The sequence below is a fragment of the Salmo salar genome, chromosome 11 (assembly GCF_965601325.2).
Source record: "Salmo salar chromosome 11, fSalSal1, whole genome shotgun sequence".
NCBI lineage: Eukaryota > Metazoa > Chordata > Actinopteri > Salmoniformes > Salmonidae > Salmo > Salmo salar.
The window spans coordinates 91428121-91445950 of NC_138301.1; the positions used below are offsets into that span (position 1 = coordinate 91428121).

General features: G+C 42.0%; 1 protein-coding gene across 1 annotated transcript; it reads left to right on the forward strand.

Annotated features, from left to right (window-relative positions):
• Window positions 1–1523: 1523 nt before the first annotated feature.
• clic3 (CLIC family member 3) lies at window positions 1524–6754 on the forward strand. The gene is made up of 6 exons (XM_014128357.3): window positions 1524–1868; window positions 4214–4323; window positions 4577–4702; window positions 4972–5078; window positions 5184–5359; window positions 5733–6754. The coding sequence occupies exons 1-6, from the start codon at window positions 1833–1835 to the stop codon at window positions 5895–5897; spliced, it is 720 nt and encodes a 239-aa protein (XP_013983832.1). The 5' UTR covers window positions 1524–1832; the 3' UTR covers window positions 5898–6754.
• The last annotated feature ends 11076 nt before the right edge of the window (window positions 6755–17830 follow it).

Below are 17830 nucleotides of genomic sequence, written 5' to 3' on the forward strand. Positions count from 1 at the left end.
ACTAGGAGCGCCGCCTCTGGATAAGCATTTTCCTGTTTGTTTATGGCTATATACTGCTCATTGAGTGCCGTCTTAGTGCCAGCATCGGTTTGTGGTGGTAAATAGACAGCTACGAAAAATATAGATGAAAACTCTCTTGGTAAATAGTGTTTTCTACAGCTTATCATGAGATACTTTACCTCAGGCAAGCAAAACCTCGAGACTTCCTTAATATTAGATTTCGTGCACCAGCTGTTATTTACAAATTGACAGTCTTGCCGGAGGACAGTTGTTGTTCAGCCACGACTCAGTGAAACATAAGATATTACAGTTTTTAATGTCCCGTTGGTAGGATATCCTTGATAGGAGCTCATCCATTTTGTTATCCAATAATTGCACATCGACTAATAGGACTGAGGGGTTTACTCACTCGCCTACGAATTCTCAGAAGGCATCCCGACCGCCGCTCCCTTTTTCTCCATCTTTTCTTCACGCAAAGGACGGGGATTTGGGCCTGTTCCAGAGAAAGCAGTATAACCTTTGCGTCGGACTCGTTAAAGTATAATTCTTTGTCTAGTTCGAGGTGAGTAATCGCTGTTCTGATGCCAGAAGTTATTTTCAGTCATAAGAGACGGTAGCAGCAACATTATGTACAAAATTAGTTAAAAAATAAGTTACAAACAACATGAAAAAACAAAGAAAATAGCACAGTTGGTTAAGAGCAAGTTAAACGGCAGTCATCCCGTCTGGCACCATTCTTCTAATAGATGTGGGAGTTTATCAAAATTGGATTTGTTTTTGAATTCTTTGTGGGTCTGTGTAATCTGAGGGAAATATGTGTCTCTAATATGGTCATACATTTGGCAGGAAGTTAGGAAGTGTAGCTTAGTTTCCACCTCATTTTGTGGGCAGTGTGCACATAGCCTGTCTTCTCTTGAGAGCCAGGCTATGCAAATCAAATCAAATCAAATGTATTTATATAGCCCTTCTTACATCAGCTGATATCTCAAAGTGCTGTACAGAAACCCAGCCTAAAACCCCAAACAGCAAGCAATGCAGGTGTAGAAGCACGGTGGCTAGGAAAAACTCCCTAGAAAGGGCTATGCTCACTGAATCTGTACATAGTCAAAGATTACCTTAATTTTGGGTCAGTCACCGTGGTCAGGTATTCTGCCACTCAAATTCTTTGTGGGTCTGTGTAATCTCTCTCTCTCTCTCTCTCTCTCTGTCTCTCTCCCCTTAACTTAACTCTCTTTGTCATCTTTGAGAGTTTTCAGATGAATGACGAGGTCTTCAGCCGGTCATAAATTCTCTCGAAGACAGAAAGTGGGCTTAATGTGTCCACCAAAAACACTGCAAAATGTATAGCTGGGTAAGGTACGCAGGAAGGTGGGGGAGAGGGGGTGGGAGAGAAAGAGAGCCACACTGACATTACATTGTTTGGAGGCCTGTGGGAGAGTGAGAATAGGTGGGGTGATCTCACTTTACTGGTCTGACTGGTAGGTCTGGTGGGGGTGTTTTCTTCAGAGACAGATGACGGGTGTGGTGAGAGACACAGAAACAGATAGAGGCGACAGAGAGGTACTAAAGAGAGGGAGAGAGGGAGGAATAGAGGATTAGTCCTAACAAACCAGTGTTGTTGCTTCCTGTGGAGGAGCTGACCATCTTTTATCATAACAGCAAATCTGACCTTCATCACTAAGAGAACCATTTGGATCCTCTGACCTTCGGTGACCTACGGTGATTTAGCCGTGTGTGTATGCATGTGTGTGTGGATTGGGATGACACTGACAGCTCTCGCTTTTCTGAGAACCAACATTAACTAGTTGCTAAGCTCGAAGGAACTGAGAGAGATGGCGGAGGTCCCCAAGATTGAACTTTTCATCAAGGTAAGAGTTAGAATCCTAACCTGCCTCCAATGGAGACTGTATTACTGTGTTTTGAACTTTAGTCCTGTTTTATAACAACAGGGGTACCTTTTAGTTCCACCATCTTGGAATGGGAGAGAGCATACAGCAAGGACTTATACTTTCAGGATATAGATGAACGTTGACCCATTTTGCATGCCCCACCCTATCATGAGAAGAAGATAAACGGTTTAGTTTGATATCATTGGAAAACTTAAAAACAGGATTGTCAAACTATTTTATAATTTATTTGTAAAAATAAATTATACTTTTTAAAACTTTAACATCAATGATCTAAAAACGCGTAAACTTAGATTTTTTTCATGTTCATTTACAGTACCAGTCAAAAGTTTGGACACACCTACTCATTCAAGGGTTTTTCTTTATTTTTTACTATTTTCTACATTGTAGAATAATAGTGAAGACATCAAAACTATGAAATAACACATAAGGAATAAAATAGTAACCAAAAAAGTGTTAAACAAATCAAAATATATTTTATATTTGAGATTCTTCAAAGTTGCCACCCTTTTCCTTGATGACAGCTTTGCACACTCTTGGCATTCTCTCAACCAGCTTCATGAGGTAGTCACATGGAATGCATTTCAATTAACAGGTAAGCCATGTTAAAAGTTATTTTGTGGAATTTCTTTCCTTCTTAATGCGTTTGAGCCAATCAGTTATGTTGTGACAAGGTAGGGGTGGTATGCAGAAGGTAGCCCAATTTGGTAAAAGACTAAGTCCATATTATGGGCAAGAACAGTTCAAATAAGCAAAGAGAAACGACAGTTCATCATTACTTTAAGACATGAAGGTCAGTCAATGCGGAACATTTCAAGAACTTTGAAAGTTTCTTCAATTGCAATCGCACCATCAAGCACTATGATGAAACTGGCTCTTATTAGGGCTGCCACAGGAAAGGAAGACCCAGAGTTACCTCTGCTGCAGTGGATAAGTTCATTAGAGTTAACTGCACCTCAGATTGCAGCCCAAATAAATGCTTCACAGAGTTCAAGTAACAGACACACATTAACATTAACTGTTCAGAGGAGACTGCGTGAATCAGGCCTTCATGGTCGAATTGCTGCAAAGAAAGCATTACTAAAGGACACCAATAAGAAGAAGAGACTTGCTTGGGCCAAGAAACACAAGCAATGGACATTAGACCGGTGGAAATGTGTCCTTTGGTCTGATGATTCCAAATTGGAGATTTTTAGTTCCAACCGCCGTGTCTTTGTGAGATGGAGAGTAGGTGAACGGATTATCTCTGCATGTGTGGTTCCCACTGTGAAGCATGGAGGAGGAGGTGTGATGGTGTATGGGTGGAATGCTGGTGTCACGGTCAGTGATTTATTTAGAATTCAAGGCACACTTAACCAGCATGGCTACCATAGCACTCTGCAGCGATACGCCATCATATCTGGTTTGTGCTTAGTGGGATTATCATTTGTTTTCCAACAGGATAGTGACCCAACACACCTCCAGGCTGTGTAAGGGCTATTTGACCATGGAGAGTGATGGAGTGCTGCATCAGATGACCTGGCCTCCACAATCCCCCGAACTCAACCCAATTGAGATGGGATATGTGGGAACTCCTTCAAGACTGTTGGAAAAGCATTCCTCATGAAGCTGGTTGAGAGAATTCCAAGAGTGTGCAATGCTGTCATCAAGGCAAAGGGTGGCTACTTTGAAGAATCTAAAATATGAAATATATTTTGATTTGTTTAAGATTGTTTTGGTTACCACATGATTCCATGTGTGTTATTTCATAGTTCTGATGTCTTCACTATTATTCTACAATGTAGAGAATAGTTAAATAAAGAAAAACCCTTGAATGACTAGGCGTGTCCAAACCTTTGACTGGTACTGTATGTATGGAAGGTTTTTTTTCAAATCAAAAGGGTGCAGTCAGAAAGTGATTAAAATAATATGCAATGACCCTGAAGCAATCTTCATAAAATCTTGTTGTTTACATAAATCCTGTACAGTTACAGCGTATAGGTGTGTGTTCTGTTTGAAGCCAGGTCAGGTGAACAGAAACTGAAAAAGAGGATTGTCCAGTTTGGAGGCTTTCTACTTGTCTTTATCCCCTGCTGCTGAAAATGCCTTCACTTCCTCACAGTCCAATGACTCAATTATCTTGATTCGCAAAGTGTTGTAAAAAGTGCTATATAAATAAAAACGGTAACACTTTACATTAGTGTCCTTACTACAGCATATATATTACATAAGAAAGTATAGTGTAACAAGTACAGCAATAAATCGTCTTTGTTCCACTGCACTTACATTATGAAAAAGTCCTTCTCGAATACCCCTCCACCCGTCAGGCCAGTGATGATGGGGAGAGCGTGGGGAACTGTCCCTTCTGTCAGCGACTCTTTATGATCCTCTGGCTGAAGGGGGCCAACTTCACTCTCACCACAGTGGACATGAAGAGGTACGTATGTGGCTATTCACCCTCACACACATACACTCTCCACAATACACCTAAAGCAACCGTTCCCTACATCCAAGCCACGCCTGAATCCAAGTGCTTGTCCAAACATGCCCATGCATCCTCAAAAGTCATTTGTCACTACTTATGAACTGCTAATGATAACAGAACGACTAGAGGATTGTGTGTAACAGATGAAGTGTGCAGTTGAGTGACTTTCTCCCTCATGTGTTTCATCTGGTCCTCTGGTTGTCAGGGCTCCAGAGGTGCTGAAGGACCTGGCCCCAGGTTCTCAGCCCCCGTTCCTCATCTTCGGGGAGGAGGTGCGCACTGACACCAACAAGATCGAGGAGTTTCTAGAGGAGGCCCTGGCTCCTCCACAGTGAGTGTGTGATGAACATAAACAGGCATAAATGCACAGAAACACACACACACACACACACACACACACACACACACACACACACACACACACACACACACACACACACACACACACACACACACACACACACACACACACTGCAAACGAGACAGGTAATGTATAAATAAATGTTTATTCCGGGTGAATTAACCTCTTTGCAGTCAAATGTATCCTCCACTGGTTTCACTGATCCAGAAAGCTGAGAGCTAATGGCAATGCTTTTCCAGGTACCCCAAGCTCTGCTGTCGCTACAAGGAGTCCAACGGTGCTGGAGATGACATCTTCCACAAGTTCTCTGCATACATCAAGAACCCTAACCCTGGCCTCAATGATAGTAAGAGCCCCTCGTTGTTAAGAAATCGCTGAGTCATTGAAACAGTATGTCCTGTATTAAAATGAGCCTTGTTCCAGCTTTTAATGAGGCTTTGCTGCTTCTCAGTGCTGGAGAAGAAGTTTCTGAAGAGCCTGATGAAGTTGGATCAGTACCTGCTGACGCCACTCCCACATGAGCTGGACCAGAACCCAGATGCCCGCCAGTACTCACGGAACTATCTGGATGGGAACTCCCTCAGTCTAGCTGACTGCAACCTGCTTCCCAAGCTCAACATAGTCAAGGTTATCAGATCAAGCATTCCAGGAACTCATAGACCACATCGCCTTTGCCTATGTCATCTATTGTCCTTTCATTTATTCTGTTCCTCTCTGTTGGAACCATCTCAATCTCTATCAGGAAATGCAAAGGTTTAGTCACGGTATTTATAGGTGAACTCAGGGGTGTCGCTATGGTAACATGGCACTGTAGTGATCAAATACGGACAGTATGGGTAGTCTTGAAGATCAAACGATGGGAATATATACAGTGCATGGCCTTTTATTGGTCTGTATGACTACATACTACAAGTACCACTGACACCACTGTGTCAATAGTAAACAGATTAAATGTTGCTCAGTGTGGTTCAGTGTGTGTGTTCCCTCTTGCCCCCTACAGGTGGTGTGTAGGAAGTACCGTGACTTTGAGATCCCTGTGGCTCTGACCGGTCTGACCCGCTACCTGACCAAGGCCAACCAGCAGGACGAGTTCCGATATACCTGTCCCAAGGACTCCGAGATCCTACTGGCCTACCACTCAGTGGCCAAATACCTCAACAAGTAGATCAGCAGAGGAGGAGGGGGAAAGAGGGGTGCAAGGAGAGATAATATAGAGAGGGGTGGGTGTGGGGGGCAGACAGGGTAAAAGAGGAGCTGAAAAAGGTATGTTTAGAAAAAAGAAATATAAAAAAAGGGAAAAGGCCATGAAGAGATGAGGACCAGAACAATACGCCTGCTGCCCGTGCTGCAGAACAAGGCTTGTCTGTCTTCTTTCAATAACATATTGATGTATAACGCTGTGTGTGCAGGGTGAAAGTCTACTTATACTGTACATGTACTATTACAATGTGTAATATATCAATAATATATGCCATTTCGCCGAAGCTTTTATCCAAAGCGACACAGTCTTGCGTGCATCATTTCTTTTTATATTGGTGGTCCCAGGACTCCCTTTGGCGTTGCAAGCACCATGCTCTACCAACTGAGCTAGGGAGGACCATGTGTGTACAATACAATTGTGTGCTGCCTGTTTAGTTTATGTAGATATTTGCATTCTCTGAGTTATGGTCAACAGTTCAAATGTTATGTTTAATAACCTTTCAGTGTATTTTATGCTCGCTTTAAAAACCTAGCAATGTGCATCCCTTGTCTGGCAATTTGTAATGATGTGGATTTTCTACCCGTGAGAGACAAAGAGACGACACTATGTCATATGCCATGTCAACAAAGATAAATGTGGTACAGTTGTGTGTGGGTTGATAGGTTTCGCATTTAATGAAATGTTCTACGTTGAAATTACTGTCACATCTCGTAGGACCAGAGCAATATTAATCTGAGTAGACATCATTTTAATTGGTTTATTTAAAAGTGTTTGGTTTGCCAGAGGGAAACAGTACAAATCAAATAAAGTTCACGAAACTGCCTCATGTCATGAAAATTATTGATCAAATGGATGCCTTTTAATTGCTGTGGGTGGAATCATAACATGTGAATGATCATGCTGAGTCTATGGGTGGAATGCACCATTACATCACAAATACATTGTTTGGTTTTTGTTGTTGATATTGGTTTTGGTTCAAACAGAATACAGTCCATAGATATAGTAGATATGATACAGTCAGTCAGTTCACTGGCAGAAACACTGAATGTATCTCTTTTCTTTGATAAGAGAATCAATTCTATCAAGGAAGGAGATTCCAGAGAGGAGAAACAGATGGAGAGGGTTAAGAAGGAATAACATAGATTGTCAAAACCAAACCAGTCAGAGATCGAGACGGAGATGAGGAAAAACAGAGAGAAAGAAAAGGACAAACGGAGATTGATCAGCTGAAAAGACAGGGAGCTATAAAAAGCAATGGGAAGGATGAGAGAGAGTAGGCCTACAAGGCGAAAGGAAAAGGATGAACGGAGGAAGGTAGCTAAACAGCGAGTTGATGAAGACAAAGGAGCGATCGAGAAAGCGAGACAAAACGAAAGACAGAGCACCGCCGGTGCAAAAATGGGAAGAGCAGTACATTAAGGCGAGACAAGCAAAGGTAGAAAAACATACAGCATTTGAGCAAGAGAAGAACGAAAGGTGGAAAGAAATAGATGGATAGAGAGAAAGACCAGCAGAGAATGAAAGAGGAGAGTAAAGAAATGGAGAGACAGACAAAGGAGGAGATGAGGACCAAAGCGACTGTGGAGGAAGATGATGGTGGAAGCATCATTGAGGAAAAGAACAAGAAAGATGAAAGTATCAGTAGGAGAATCTTCAACTGGGGAAATACTAAGGTCAAAGAGAGATACCGACGACAAATCGAGAGGACCTTTCACAGGGAGAAGGAGGAAGGCGGTCATTTATACAGCATAGGTAGGAAGCTATGCTAGACAACCAATATTTTATCTCAAGCCTAACTGAACATTAGGCTCTCTCACTAGTTCTCTTATCTCTTCTACAAGTTTATATTACGTTCTCCCCTCGGGTGTAGCTCGTCTGAGGAGGAGACGTAAATGCCTGGGCCTAAACACACCAGGTAACACGGATGAAAGGGGAAGAAATGTGGGGTGCAATGAGCGATAAATAAATCAGACCACAACCAGAACTCAATTTTAACCCTCAGGGGATGTTTAGTGAATTAGTTAAATAAACAATATAAAACACCCATAAATAATCAGTAAGAAACAAAACAACAAGGGAAGGTAAGAGAAGGGAACTGTTTGGGTTCGGGGTCCAAGTAATGAAAATAAACAAAAGGTCCCTCCTCTTCTACACACCTAATCCTTCCTAACACATTCTAAACCCTAACCCACTGTCCTACCTGGTTCCAAGAAAAATACAAGGGTGACACCCGCCCGGCTAACCTAGTGTATAAAACAATGGGTTATCTACGTGAGAATGTACACCCATGGGCAGATCTACCTTTTCCCTTCTCCAGGACCTAGGTAGGGTGGAGCACCTCAGGAGGACAGGCTGAAACACAAACAAAGAAATTAACACCAATAATCAAACAAAAAAAACAAGTGTTCTCTCTCTCTCTCTCTCTCTCTCTCTCTCTCTCTCTCTCTCTCTCTCTCTCTCTCTCTCTCTCTCTCTCTCTCTCTCTCTCTCTCTCTCTCTCTCTCTCTCTCTCTCTCTCTCTCTCTCTCTCTCTCTCTCTCTCTCTCTCTCTCTCTCTCTCTCTCTCTCTCTCTCTCTCTCTCTCTCTCTCTCTCTCTCTCTCTCTCTCTCTCTCTCTCTCTCTCTCTCTCTCTCTCTCTCTTCTTACACGGCAAACAGATATCCTCTCTGTAATCAGCTACAGCCACGCCCACCTTCGTTAGCCGCAACTCTGTACACCTGTAATGCCCAGGACACAAACACACTAACAGGGGAAAATGGGGAACAAGAAACACGTAACAGTTTATTTTTCAAATTCTCTTTGGGAAAGCAGCCTGAAAATATTCTTGCTAATAAGAGGCACGTTACAATTCCCACTAAGTGGGTTAACCCTATTGGCACAATGCGTTGGGTGTTTGCCTTCACGCCAGTGACTCGGGTTTGCTTCCCTACCCCGCCATTCACTACCCTGGTGTCAGAAGTGAGATGGCGGCCGTGAGGCCATTGGAATGCACATCTGGACGTGTCAGGCGGCTGATGTGTTTGAAGGGGGGTATGTGCCTTCCTTTTCGGAGGGGGCAGTGTAGCGATCCTCGCTAATATGAGTCATGTTCCTATTCAAACCAGGGACACACTCTTTTCACGCCACTTCGATACAAAGTCATTTTCATAGAAGGTTAGGAGAGCTAACTCTTTTCCTAACCTTAATTATCCTAACCCTGCTGCGTAAGTTCTCCTAACCTGTTATGATAAAGTCACTTCGGTATTGAAGTGGTGTGAAAAGAGTGATTCCCATTCCCACCAAGTGGGGTAGCCCTATTGGCATGATGCGTAGGCTGTTTGCCTATCATGCCAGTGACCTGGGTTTGCTTCTCTGTCCACCATTGACAGTCTACCAACTCTCCCTTCTTCCCACCAGGCACCTTAGGAGGTGGTCTTGGATCCGTGGCCCATTGTCTTGTCAGCACACGGGCCGAGCGCGAGAGAGAGAAGAGGCAAAGGGAGAAGGAAAAGCTTAAAGAGGAGAAGATAAGGATGGCCTCTGAATCACTCCAGAGCCTACACATTTATTTCTCCTGAAGTATATTAATAAAATGATTCAACTTTTGTTAAGTTCATCCTGTCAAACATTCCATTCAAGGTAGTGACAAATAATCGTCCAGTCAGTCTAGCAGTCTAGTGAAGCAGAGATAGCTAGCTAGCTGAAGATACTGTAGTTACACCAAAGATAGGTTACACATTTATGGTAGCCAACAGCAGTGAAAAAAAGCAGGTACCATCTACCTTAAGCTTAAAATAGTCTTGGTTGGTGCGTAAAACAAAGAAATAATGAAATCCTAAGAATTTTGAGCAGAAATGTCTCAATGATTGTAAGATGTCCTTGTTTCTCTATTGGAGACCACAAAGAAAGGTTTGGTAGCCTAGCCCTAGCCCATCAACCACCGATTCATCAGCTGGGTTATGTTAAAGAGTGTTAGTGCTGGGCTAGAACAAATACAGTAGCGGACAAATATATTGGCACCCTTGCAAATTTCTTAAATAAATCCCTATTTCTTCTCAAATAAATTATTGAAAAAAAATGTTTGGTCTCCACACCTTGTTATTGGACTTTCAACATTGCAGAACCAATTTTATTCTTGTAAACTTAAATTTACAATTTTTTATTTAGAAAATAAAGACAAATGGCATGGACACTTCTTGTAGCAATCAATGATCTTGCTGAAGCTTTCTACTGGCAATTTGGCCCATTATTCAGCAGCAAACTGTTCTAATTCTTCAAAGTTTGAGGGGTGCTCTCGACCAACTGCTGTTTTCAGATCTTGCCATAGGTTTTGGATGTGATTCAGATCTGGACTCTTCGCTGGCCGCTCCAAAACAGTCTAGTGTTTCTTCTTGATCCATTCCTGGGTGCTTTTTGATGTGTGTTTGGGGTCATTGTCCTACTGGAAGACCCACAGCCTTCAATGGAGACAAAGTTTTTGGACACTGGGTTAATATTGGATTCCAAAACACCTGATAATTTGCTGATTTCATGACGTCTTGTACACGTTTAAGGCCCCCAGTACCAGAGGCAGCAAAGCGACCCCACAGCATTATAAAACCTCCCCATGTGTGATAGTAGGGAGGGTGTTATTTTCATTGAATGCTTCATTTGATCGTTAGTAAACAGAGCGCTGATCTGTACATTCCGAAATAGCATTTTCCCAGGATTAAGGCGTGTTTAGGTGGCTTTTTGCTACGTTCAATCAGGTCTTCTTGTGTCTCCGTCAGCAGCTAGGTCTTCTCATATTTACCAATGACCAAATGAACCATTCAAAGAAAAGAACACCCTCCCTATGATGACACATGGGGAAGTTTGATAATGCTGTGGGGTTGCTTTCAAATGAAGGGGATGAAGACGTAATCTTTGCGAGAGGTAAGGAATTGGATTTCATTGGTCCTCAACGCGTGTCATTTCATTCATGGTAAGTGGAGTAATGCAGTGTTCAAAACAACTGGAAACTGAGAACTCTGAAATCTCAGACTTCTGACTTCATTGCGTTCAAGACAATTGAGAACTCTGGAAAAAACGAGCTCCGACTGGGAAAAATAGTTTTGAACGGTCATCCAACTCGGAATTCTAAGTCGGGAACTTTTTCTAGAACTCCGACTTGCAGACCTTGTTTTTTCCCCCCCAGAGTTCCCTAAAGCACCATAAATCCATCTAATTCGGGACACACCCGTGACTTGAATGAAGCAATTTTGATACTTAAGTATCATTTTGACAATTACATTTACTTTTGATACTTAAGTACATTTAAAACCAAAAAGTTTCAGACTTTTACTCAAGTAGTATTTTACTGGGTGACTTTCACTTCCACTTGAGTCATTTTCTATTAAGGTATCTTTACTTTCACCCAAGTATGACAGTTGTGCATTTTTTCCACCACTGCACTTGTGCATATAGCAGATGCATGCGTGAACATGCAAATGGAGGGGCGAAGGGTAGGGAATCATTTGGAATTCAGCCTGAGAAGGCCATGACATATGGCTTACATCGTTTTCATGCTCATCAAACCATTCAGAGACCACTCGTGCCCTGTTGATGGGCGCATTATGATCCTATGGAGGAATAGCCATGGCAGTCAAAATAATGGCCTGCCTAGCATTTTTATACATGATGGGATGTTAATTGCTTAATTAATTCGGGAACCACACCTGTATAGAAGCACCTGCTTTCAAAATACACTGCATGACCAAAAGTATATGGACACCTGCTCGTCGAACATCTCATTCCAAAATCATGGGCATTAATATGGAGTTGGTCCCCCCTTTGATGCTATAACAGCCTCCACTCTTCTGGAAAGCCTTTCCACTAGATGTTGGAACACTTCTGCAGGGACTTTCTTCCATTCAACCACAAGAGCATTAGTGAGGTCGGGCACTGATGTTGGGCGATTAGGCCTGGCTCGCAGTCGGCATTTCAATTCATCCCAAAGGAGTTGAGGTCAGGGCTCTGTGCAGGCCAGTCAAGGTATTCCACACTGATTTCGACAAACCAATTCTGTACGGACTTCACTTTGTATACATGGGCATTGTCATGCTGAAACAGGAAACACAAAGTTGGAAGCACAGAATCGTCTAGAATGTCATTGTATGCTGTAGCGTTAAGATTTCCCTTCACTGGAACTAAGTGGCCTAAGAGAAGAAATACAGTAGACGGCACGTGTCCCGAAAGTGATTGATGACCACCTATTTTATGTGTCACGCGGTTATGCCCATTTATGTACATCCTGTCCAGATGTTCTCACGCTATGTACATCCTGTCCGGATGTTCTCATGCAATCGAGTGAGTGCTTACGTATGTAACTTAATTCTGCAGCTGTTTTGGGTAAAGCATGTGTTTGCAAATCTATCCTGGTGATTGATGTGTAGTGACCTTGTTGAACTGAAAGAAGATGGGACATTTGGGAATTTATGTAGTGAATAGTGAAGGCCTGAGTTTGACAGTTTTAAACAGATGGGAATTTATGTAGTGAATTGGGGAGACCTGAGTTTGAACATTTGAAACAATTGGGAATTTTTGTAGTGAACTTACGGAGCTGATGTTAAGGGAGCTTGTGAAATGAAAAAGTATTTTCCGGGTAGGTCTGCCTGAGTATAAGTAACTGTTAGACTTGTCCTGTTTGTATTTATGATGGATCCCCATTAGCTGCTGCCAAGGCAGCAGCTACTCTTCCTGGGGTCCAGCAAAATTAAGGCAGTTTATAAAATTTTAAAACATTACAATACATTCACAGATTTCACAACACACTCTGTGCCAGCAGGCCCCTACCACATATCTACAGTACTAAATCCATGTGTATGTATAGTGCATATGTTATCGTGTGTGTGTGTGTGTGTGTGTGTGTGTGTGTGTGTGCATACAGTGAGGGAAAAAAGTATTTGATCCCCTGCTGATTTTGTTCGTTTGCCCACTGACAAAGAAATGATCAGTCTATAATTTTAATGGTAGGTTTATTTGAACAGTGAGAGACAGAATAACAACAAAAAAATCCAGAAAAACGCATGTCAAAAATGTTACGAATTGATTTGCATTTTAATGATGGAAATAAGTATTTATGCAATACATAAATAAACTGAATGACAAAAACAACAAACCGTGACGCAGCAGTGAAACATACACTGACTCAAAGATAATCTCCCACAAACCCAGGGGGGACAAACACCAATTTAAATATGACCTCCAATTAGAGACAACGATGACCAGCTGCCTCTAATTGGAGATCATCTCAAACAAAGCCCAACATAAAAATACAAAACTAGAACAACCCAACATAGAAATACAAAACTAGAACATAACAACATAGAAAAACTAAACTAGAAAACCCCCATCACGCCCTGACCTACTCTACTATAGAAAATAACAGCTTACTATGGTCAGGACGTGACACGTTGACATTTCTGGGTATGTCTCACCTGTAACATAATAATAATAATAATAATGATTATGATAATAATGATTAGTATAATAATCATATTGTTAAATTATTTGTAGAATAACACAAATCTGTCAATCAACCAAATGTATTTCTTAAAATCCCTTTTTTGCATCAGCAGTTGTCACAAAGTGTTTTACAGAGACTCAGTGTCATGTCCTTTCCATAGCCTGAGAGAGAAAGAGAGAGAGAGAGAGAAAGAGAGAGTGAGAGAGGATCTATTACATAAAGTTATCACAGATGCACACTATGTAACACATTATACACTGCTCAAAAAAATAAAGGGAACACTTAAACAACACAATGTAACTCCAAGTCAATCACACTTCTGTGAAATCAAACTGTCCACTTAGGAAGCAACACTGATTGACAATACATTTCACATGCTGTTGTGCAAATGGAATAGACAACAGGTGGAAATTATAGGCAATTAGCAAGACACCCCCAATAAAGGAATGGTTCTGCAGGTGGTGACCACAGACCACTTCTCAGTTCCTATGCTTCCTGGCTGATGTTTTGGTCACTTTTGAATGCTGGCGGTGCTTTCACTCTAGTGGTAGCATGAGACGGAGTCTACAACCCACACAAGTGGCTCAGGTAGTGCAGCTCATCCAGGATGGCACATCAATGCGAGCTGTGGCAAGAAGGTTTGCTGTGTCTGTCAGCGTAGTGTCCAGAGCATGGAGGCGCTACCAGGAGACAGGCCAGTACATCAGGAGACGTGGAGGAGGCTGTAGGAGGACAACAACCCAGCAACAGGACAGCTACCTCTGCCTTTGTGCAAGAAGGAGCAGGAGGAGCACTGCCAGAGCCCTGCAAAATGACCTCCAGCAGGCCACAAAGGTGCATGTGTCTGCTCAAACGGTCAGAAACAGACTCCATGAGGGTCGTATGAGGGCCCGACGTCCACAGGTGGGGGTTGTGCTTACAGCCCAACACCGTGCAGGACGTTTGGCATTTGCCAGAGAACACCAAGATTGGCAAATTCGCCACTGGCGCCCTGTGCTCTTCACAGATGAAAGCAGGTTCACACTGAGCACATGTGACAGACGTGACAGAGTTTGGAGACGCCGTGGAGAATGTTCTGCTGCCTGCAACATCCTCCAGCATGACTGGTTTGGCGGTGGGTCAGTCATGGTGTGGGGTGGCATTTCTTTGGGGGGCCGCACAGCCCTCCATGTGCTCGCCAGAGGTAGCCTGACTGCCATTAGGTACCGAGATGAGATCCTCAGACCCCTTATGAGACCATATGCTGGTGCGGTTGGCCCTGGGTTCCTCCTAATGCAAGACAATGCTAGACCTCATGTGGCTGGAGTGTGTCAGCAGTTCCTGCAAGAGGAAGGCATTGATGCTATGGACTGGCCCGCCCGTTCCCCAGAACTGAATCCAATTTAGCACATCTGGGACATCATGTCTCGCTCCATCCACCAACGCCACGTTGCACCACAGACTGTCCAGGAGTTGGCGGATGCTTTAGTCCAGGTCTGGGAGGAGATCCCTCAGGAGACCATCCGCCACCTCATCAGGAGCATGCCCAGGCGTTGTAGGGAGGTCATACAGGCACGTGGAGGCCACACACACTACTGAGCCTCATTTTGACTTGTTTTAAGGACATTACATCAAAGTTGGATCAGCCTGTAGTGTGGTTTTCCACTTTAATTTTGAGTGTGACTCCAAATTCAGACCTCCATGGGTTGATAAATTGGATTTCCATTGATTATTTTTGTGTGATTTTGTTGTCAGCACATTCAACTATGTAAAGAAAAAAGTATTTAATAAGACTATTTCATTCATTCAGATCTAGGATGTGTTATTTTCGTGTTCCCTTTATTTTTTTGAGCAATGTATTAATAATTCCCTAAAAATTGCATGTCATTGTCTTTCAGAACTGTTGCAATACAAAACGTTGAAAAGTTGTTAATTATATGTGTTACTTTGGTATACATTGAGAGAGGTAGTGGAGAGAGAGAGTAATATTACACTATTAAATAATAGATCATTACTCACACACACAGGCTTCATAGTTGTTCATAGTTTCTAATTATCATTTCTAATCATAGTTTGTAGTCTAAGAGGTTTGATATAAGAGGGTCAAATAGATTGCTTACAAACAGTATGAAAATAAACAATGGCTACTGTTCAATAGATAAATAGCCTTCCTTTTTAAAAAAACATACATGTCAATGAAAACAATTAAGACACATCATTCTTAAATAATATATATCTATATACAAACATCACATTGAATATTCAAGTCACCTTCAAAAAGCTCCATAAGGAAGAAAGAATTCCCAAATGATCTTTTAGCTGTTCTGTCTTCATACTGTTCTGGGCTGATGGCTGTTGGAGAGGGGAGTGGCAGTTGAGTAAGCTGGGGCCTTTTATGGCCCTGCCTCTGGGAGCCTGTTCGCTTGTGACATGATGAGAGAGAGTGAAAGAGGGCTGACCTGTAAGATATTTTGTGCTACAAACATACTTCTATTTGAAGAGGTGTTTTGACCATTCAGGGATCTACTATCAAACAGTCATGAAATCATAAAAAAATGAATGTCTACACTAAAGAATGTAAATTTGGTCATAAAAATACTTTTTGACAAAAGTTATATGCTTGAAAATAAAGATGCTTAAAACATTTGACATTTTGGAGAGATTTTTGGACACTATAGGGGCCTCCTAGATCCTTGTTAATGACAAATGTCTATACAGATAGATTGGTATAAGATATCTGCTCCATTTTTGGGGCACATGTTGACAAGATGTTGGGGAATCACTCGAGGGGAATATTGACCAACTGAGCATCAGAGTGTACAGCTCAATAGGCATTTTGTTACATTTCAGTCTTCTGTGATGTATTTAAAGTGGCATATTGGGTTGCAAACTCAAACATGAATACATTTAAACTATATCTGACATGGTACAGGAGTCTTCTTTTTTAAGTCCATAACCATGTGTGTGAGGTGTATACTTTTGCTTCACAGTAGATTTGTTTAAGACCACCAAGAAACACTCTGTGTGCCCCTGATTTAGCCCACTGCAGTAATAGGTTATTGGGGGGGTCAAGTTAAGGGCCCATCTTAAGAGTACAATTAAAATCAACGAGTCTCCTTTACATCAACGGGCAACTGTATCCGGACTCTAGAGTAACTCCCTGGCTATTTTAATCCAATGTTCAAATCTGAGTTTGTGTGTTGTAGTGTATCATGACACCTTCAACTATAACGAATACATGCTCTATTGATCTCCTCTTGACAAGGAAAGGGCTGCATATAGCTCAGGTTAATGTCTGTAGCCTTCCTAACAAAATACATGAGGTTTTTATCTTGGTCAACATAAATCATTTTAATATTTTAGCTTTGACCTGAAACGCATTTGGATGCGTCTGTAAATGATGGACAAATGAACATCCATGGATATAGTCTACTGAGAAGGGACAGGAATAGGAATGGTGGGGGTGGAGCACTGTACATTCAGAATCATATACCTTTTAATAGGAGGGATGACCTTAATATATGTCAAGTAGAGGCACTATGGGCTCAGGTACATCTGCCTCACCAGGCAGCCATATTGGCGGGATGTGTGTATAGACCTCCTAGCTCTAAGGTGTCCTATCTGGATGACTTATGCACTGGGATTAACAAGGCCACAGATAGCAACAGAGATGTATTTAGCTTGGGTGATTTTAATATAAATTGGAAGGATCATAATAATTACAATTCATGATTCCAATATAATTCAGTTAATGAGATATGCGGAGAGCTGTGGTTTGAAACGAATGGTTAATGATACTACCAGATCATCAACTAAGTTAGGTCACAGTTCGAACACGTGCATTGATCTGATCTTCTGTAATATACCTTTGCCCATGCTTAAAAGCCAGATCAATGCCAGTGGGCTGGACAGACCATAAAAATAAGACCAATGTTCCGGAACTCCAATTTGAGCAGCAGCAGCTGAAAAATGAGCTCCTACAAATATTGAAATTTACATGGTTTTTAGAGTGAAGTACATCGGAAAAAAGCAAAAGAAAACTGCAAGACTGAATAGGAGAAAAAACAAGCAACAAACAAAGAAGATAACTATTTTTCATAAAATTGTAGTTATCTTAGCAAGCTGAATTGTTTACCAGTTGCTAAGCAGTTGCTAGGGACTCTTTTGGAAGAAGCTAGCTAGCTAACGAAGAATAACAAAGAATATCTAGTTAACAGAAGAAAAGAAAGAGAAAATCAGGACAGAAGAAAAAGGATATCAAAGTGAAACAGTTCTCTAAAGACACAGGAGACAATAATACAAGAAACAACACTTCTGTAGCTTGTCAACTATGTGTCTGTCTATCCCTGTTCTCTCCTCTCTGCACAGGCCATACAAACGCTTCACACCGCGTGGCCGCTGCCACTCTAACCTGGTGGTCCCAGCGCGCACGACCCACGTGGAGTTCCAGGT

Bases quoted from the DNA above. Each gene is read 5' to 3' on its own strand.
- clic3 (XM_014128357.3), top strand. From the start codon at position 1,833: ATGGCGGAGGTCCCCAAGATTGAACTTTTCATCAAG. The intron at 4,324-4,576 runs GTACGTATGTGG...TCTGGTTGTCAG, and splicing joins ACCACAGTGGACATGAAGAG to GGCTCCAGAGGTGCTGAAGG. The intron at 5,360-5,732 runs GTTATCAGATCA...TGCCCCCTACAG, and splicing joins CCAAGCTCAACATAGTCAAG to GTGGTGTGTAGGAAGTACCG.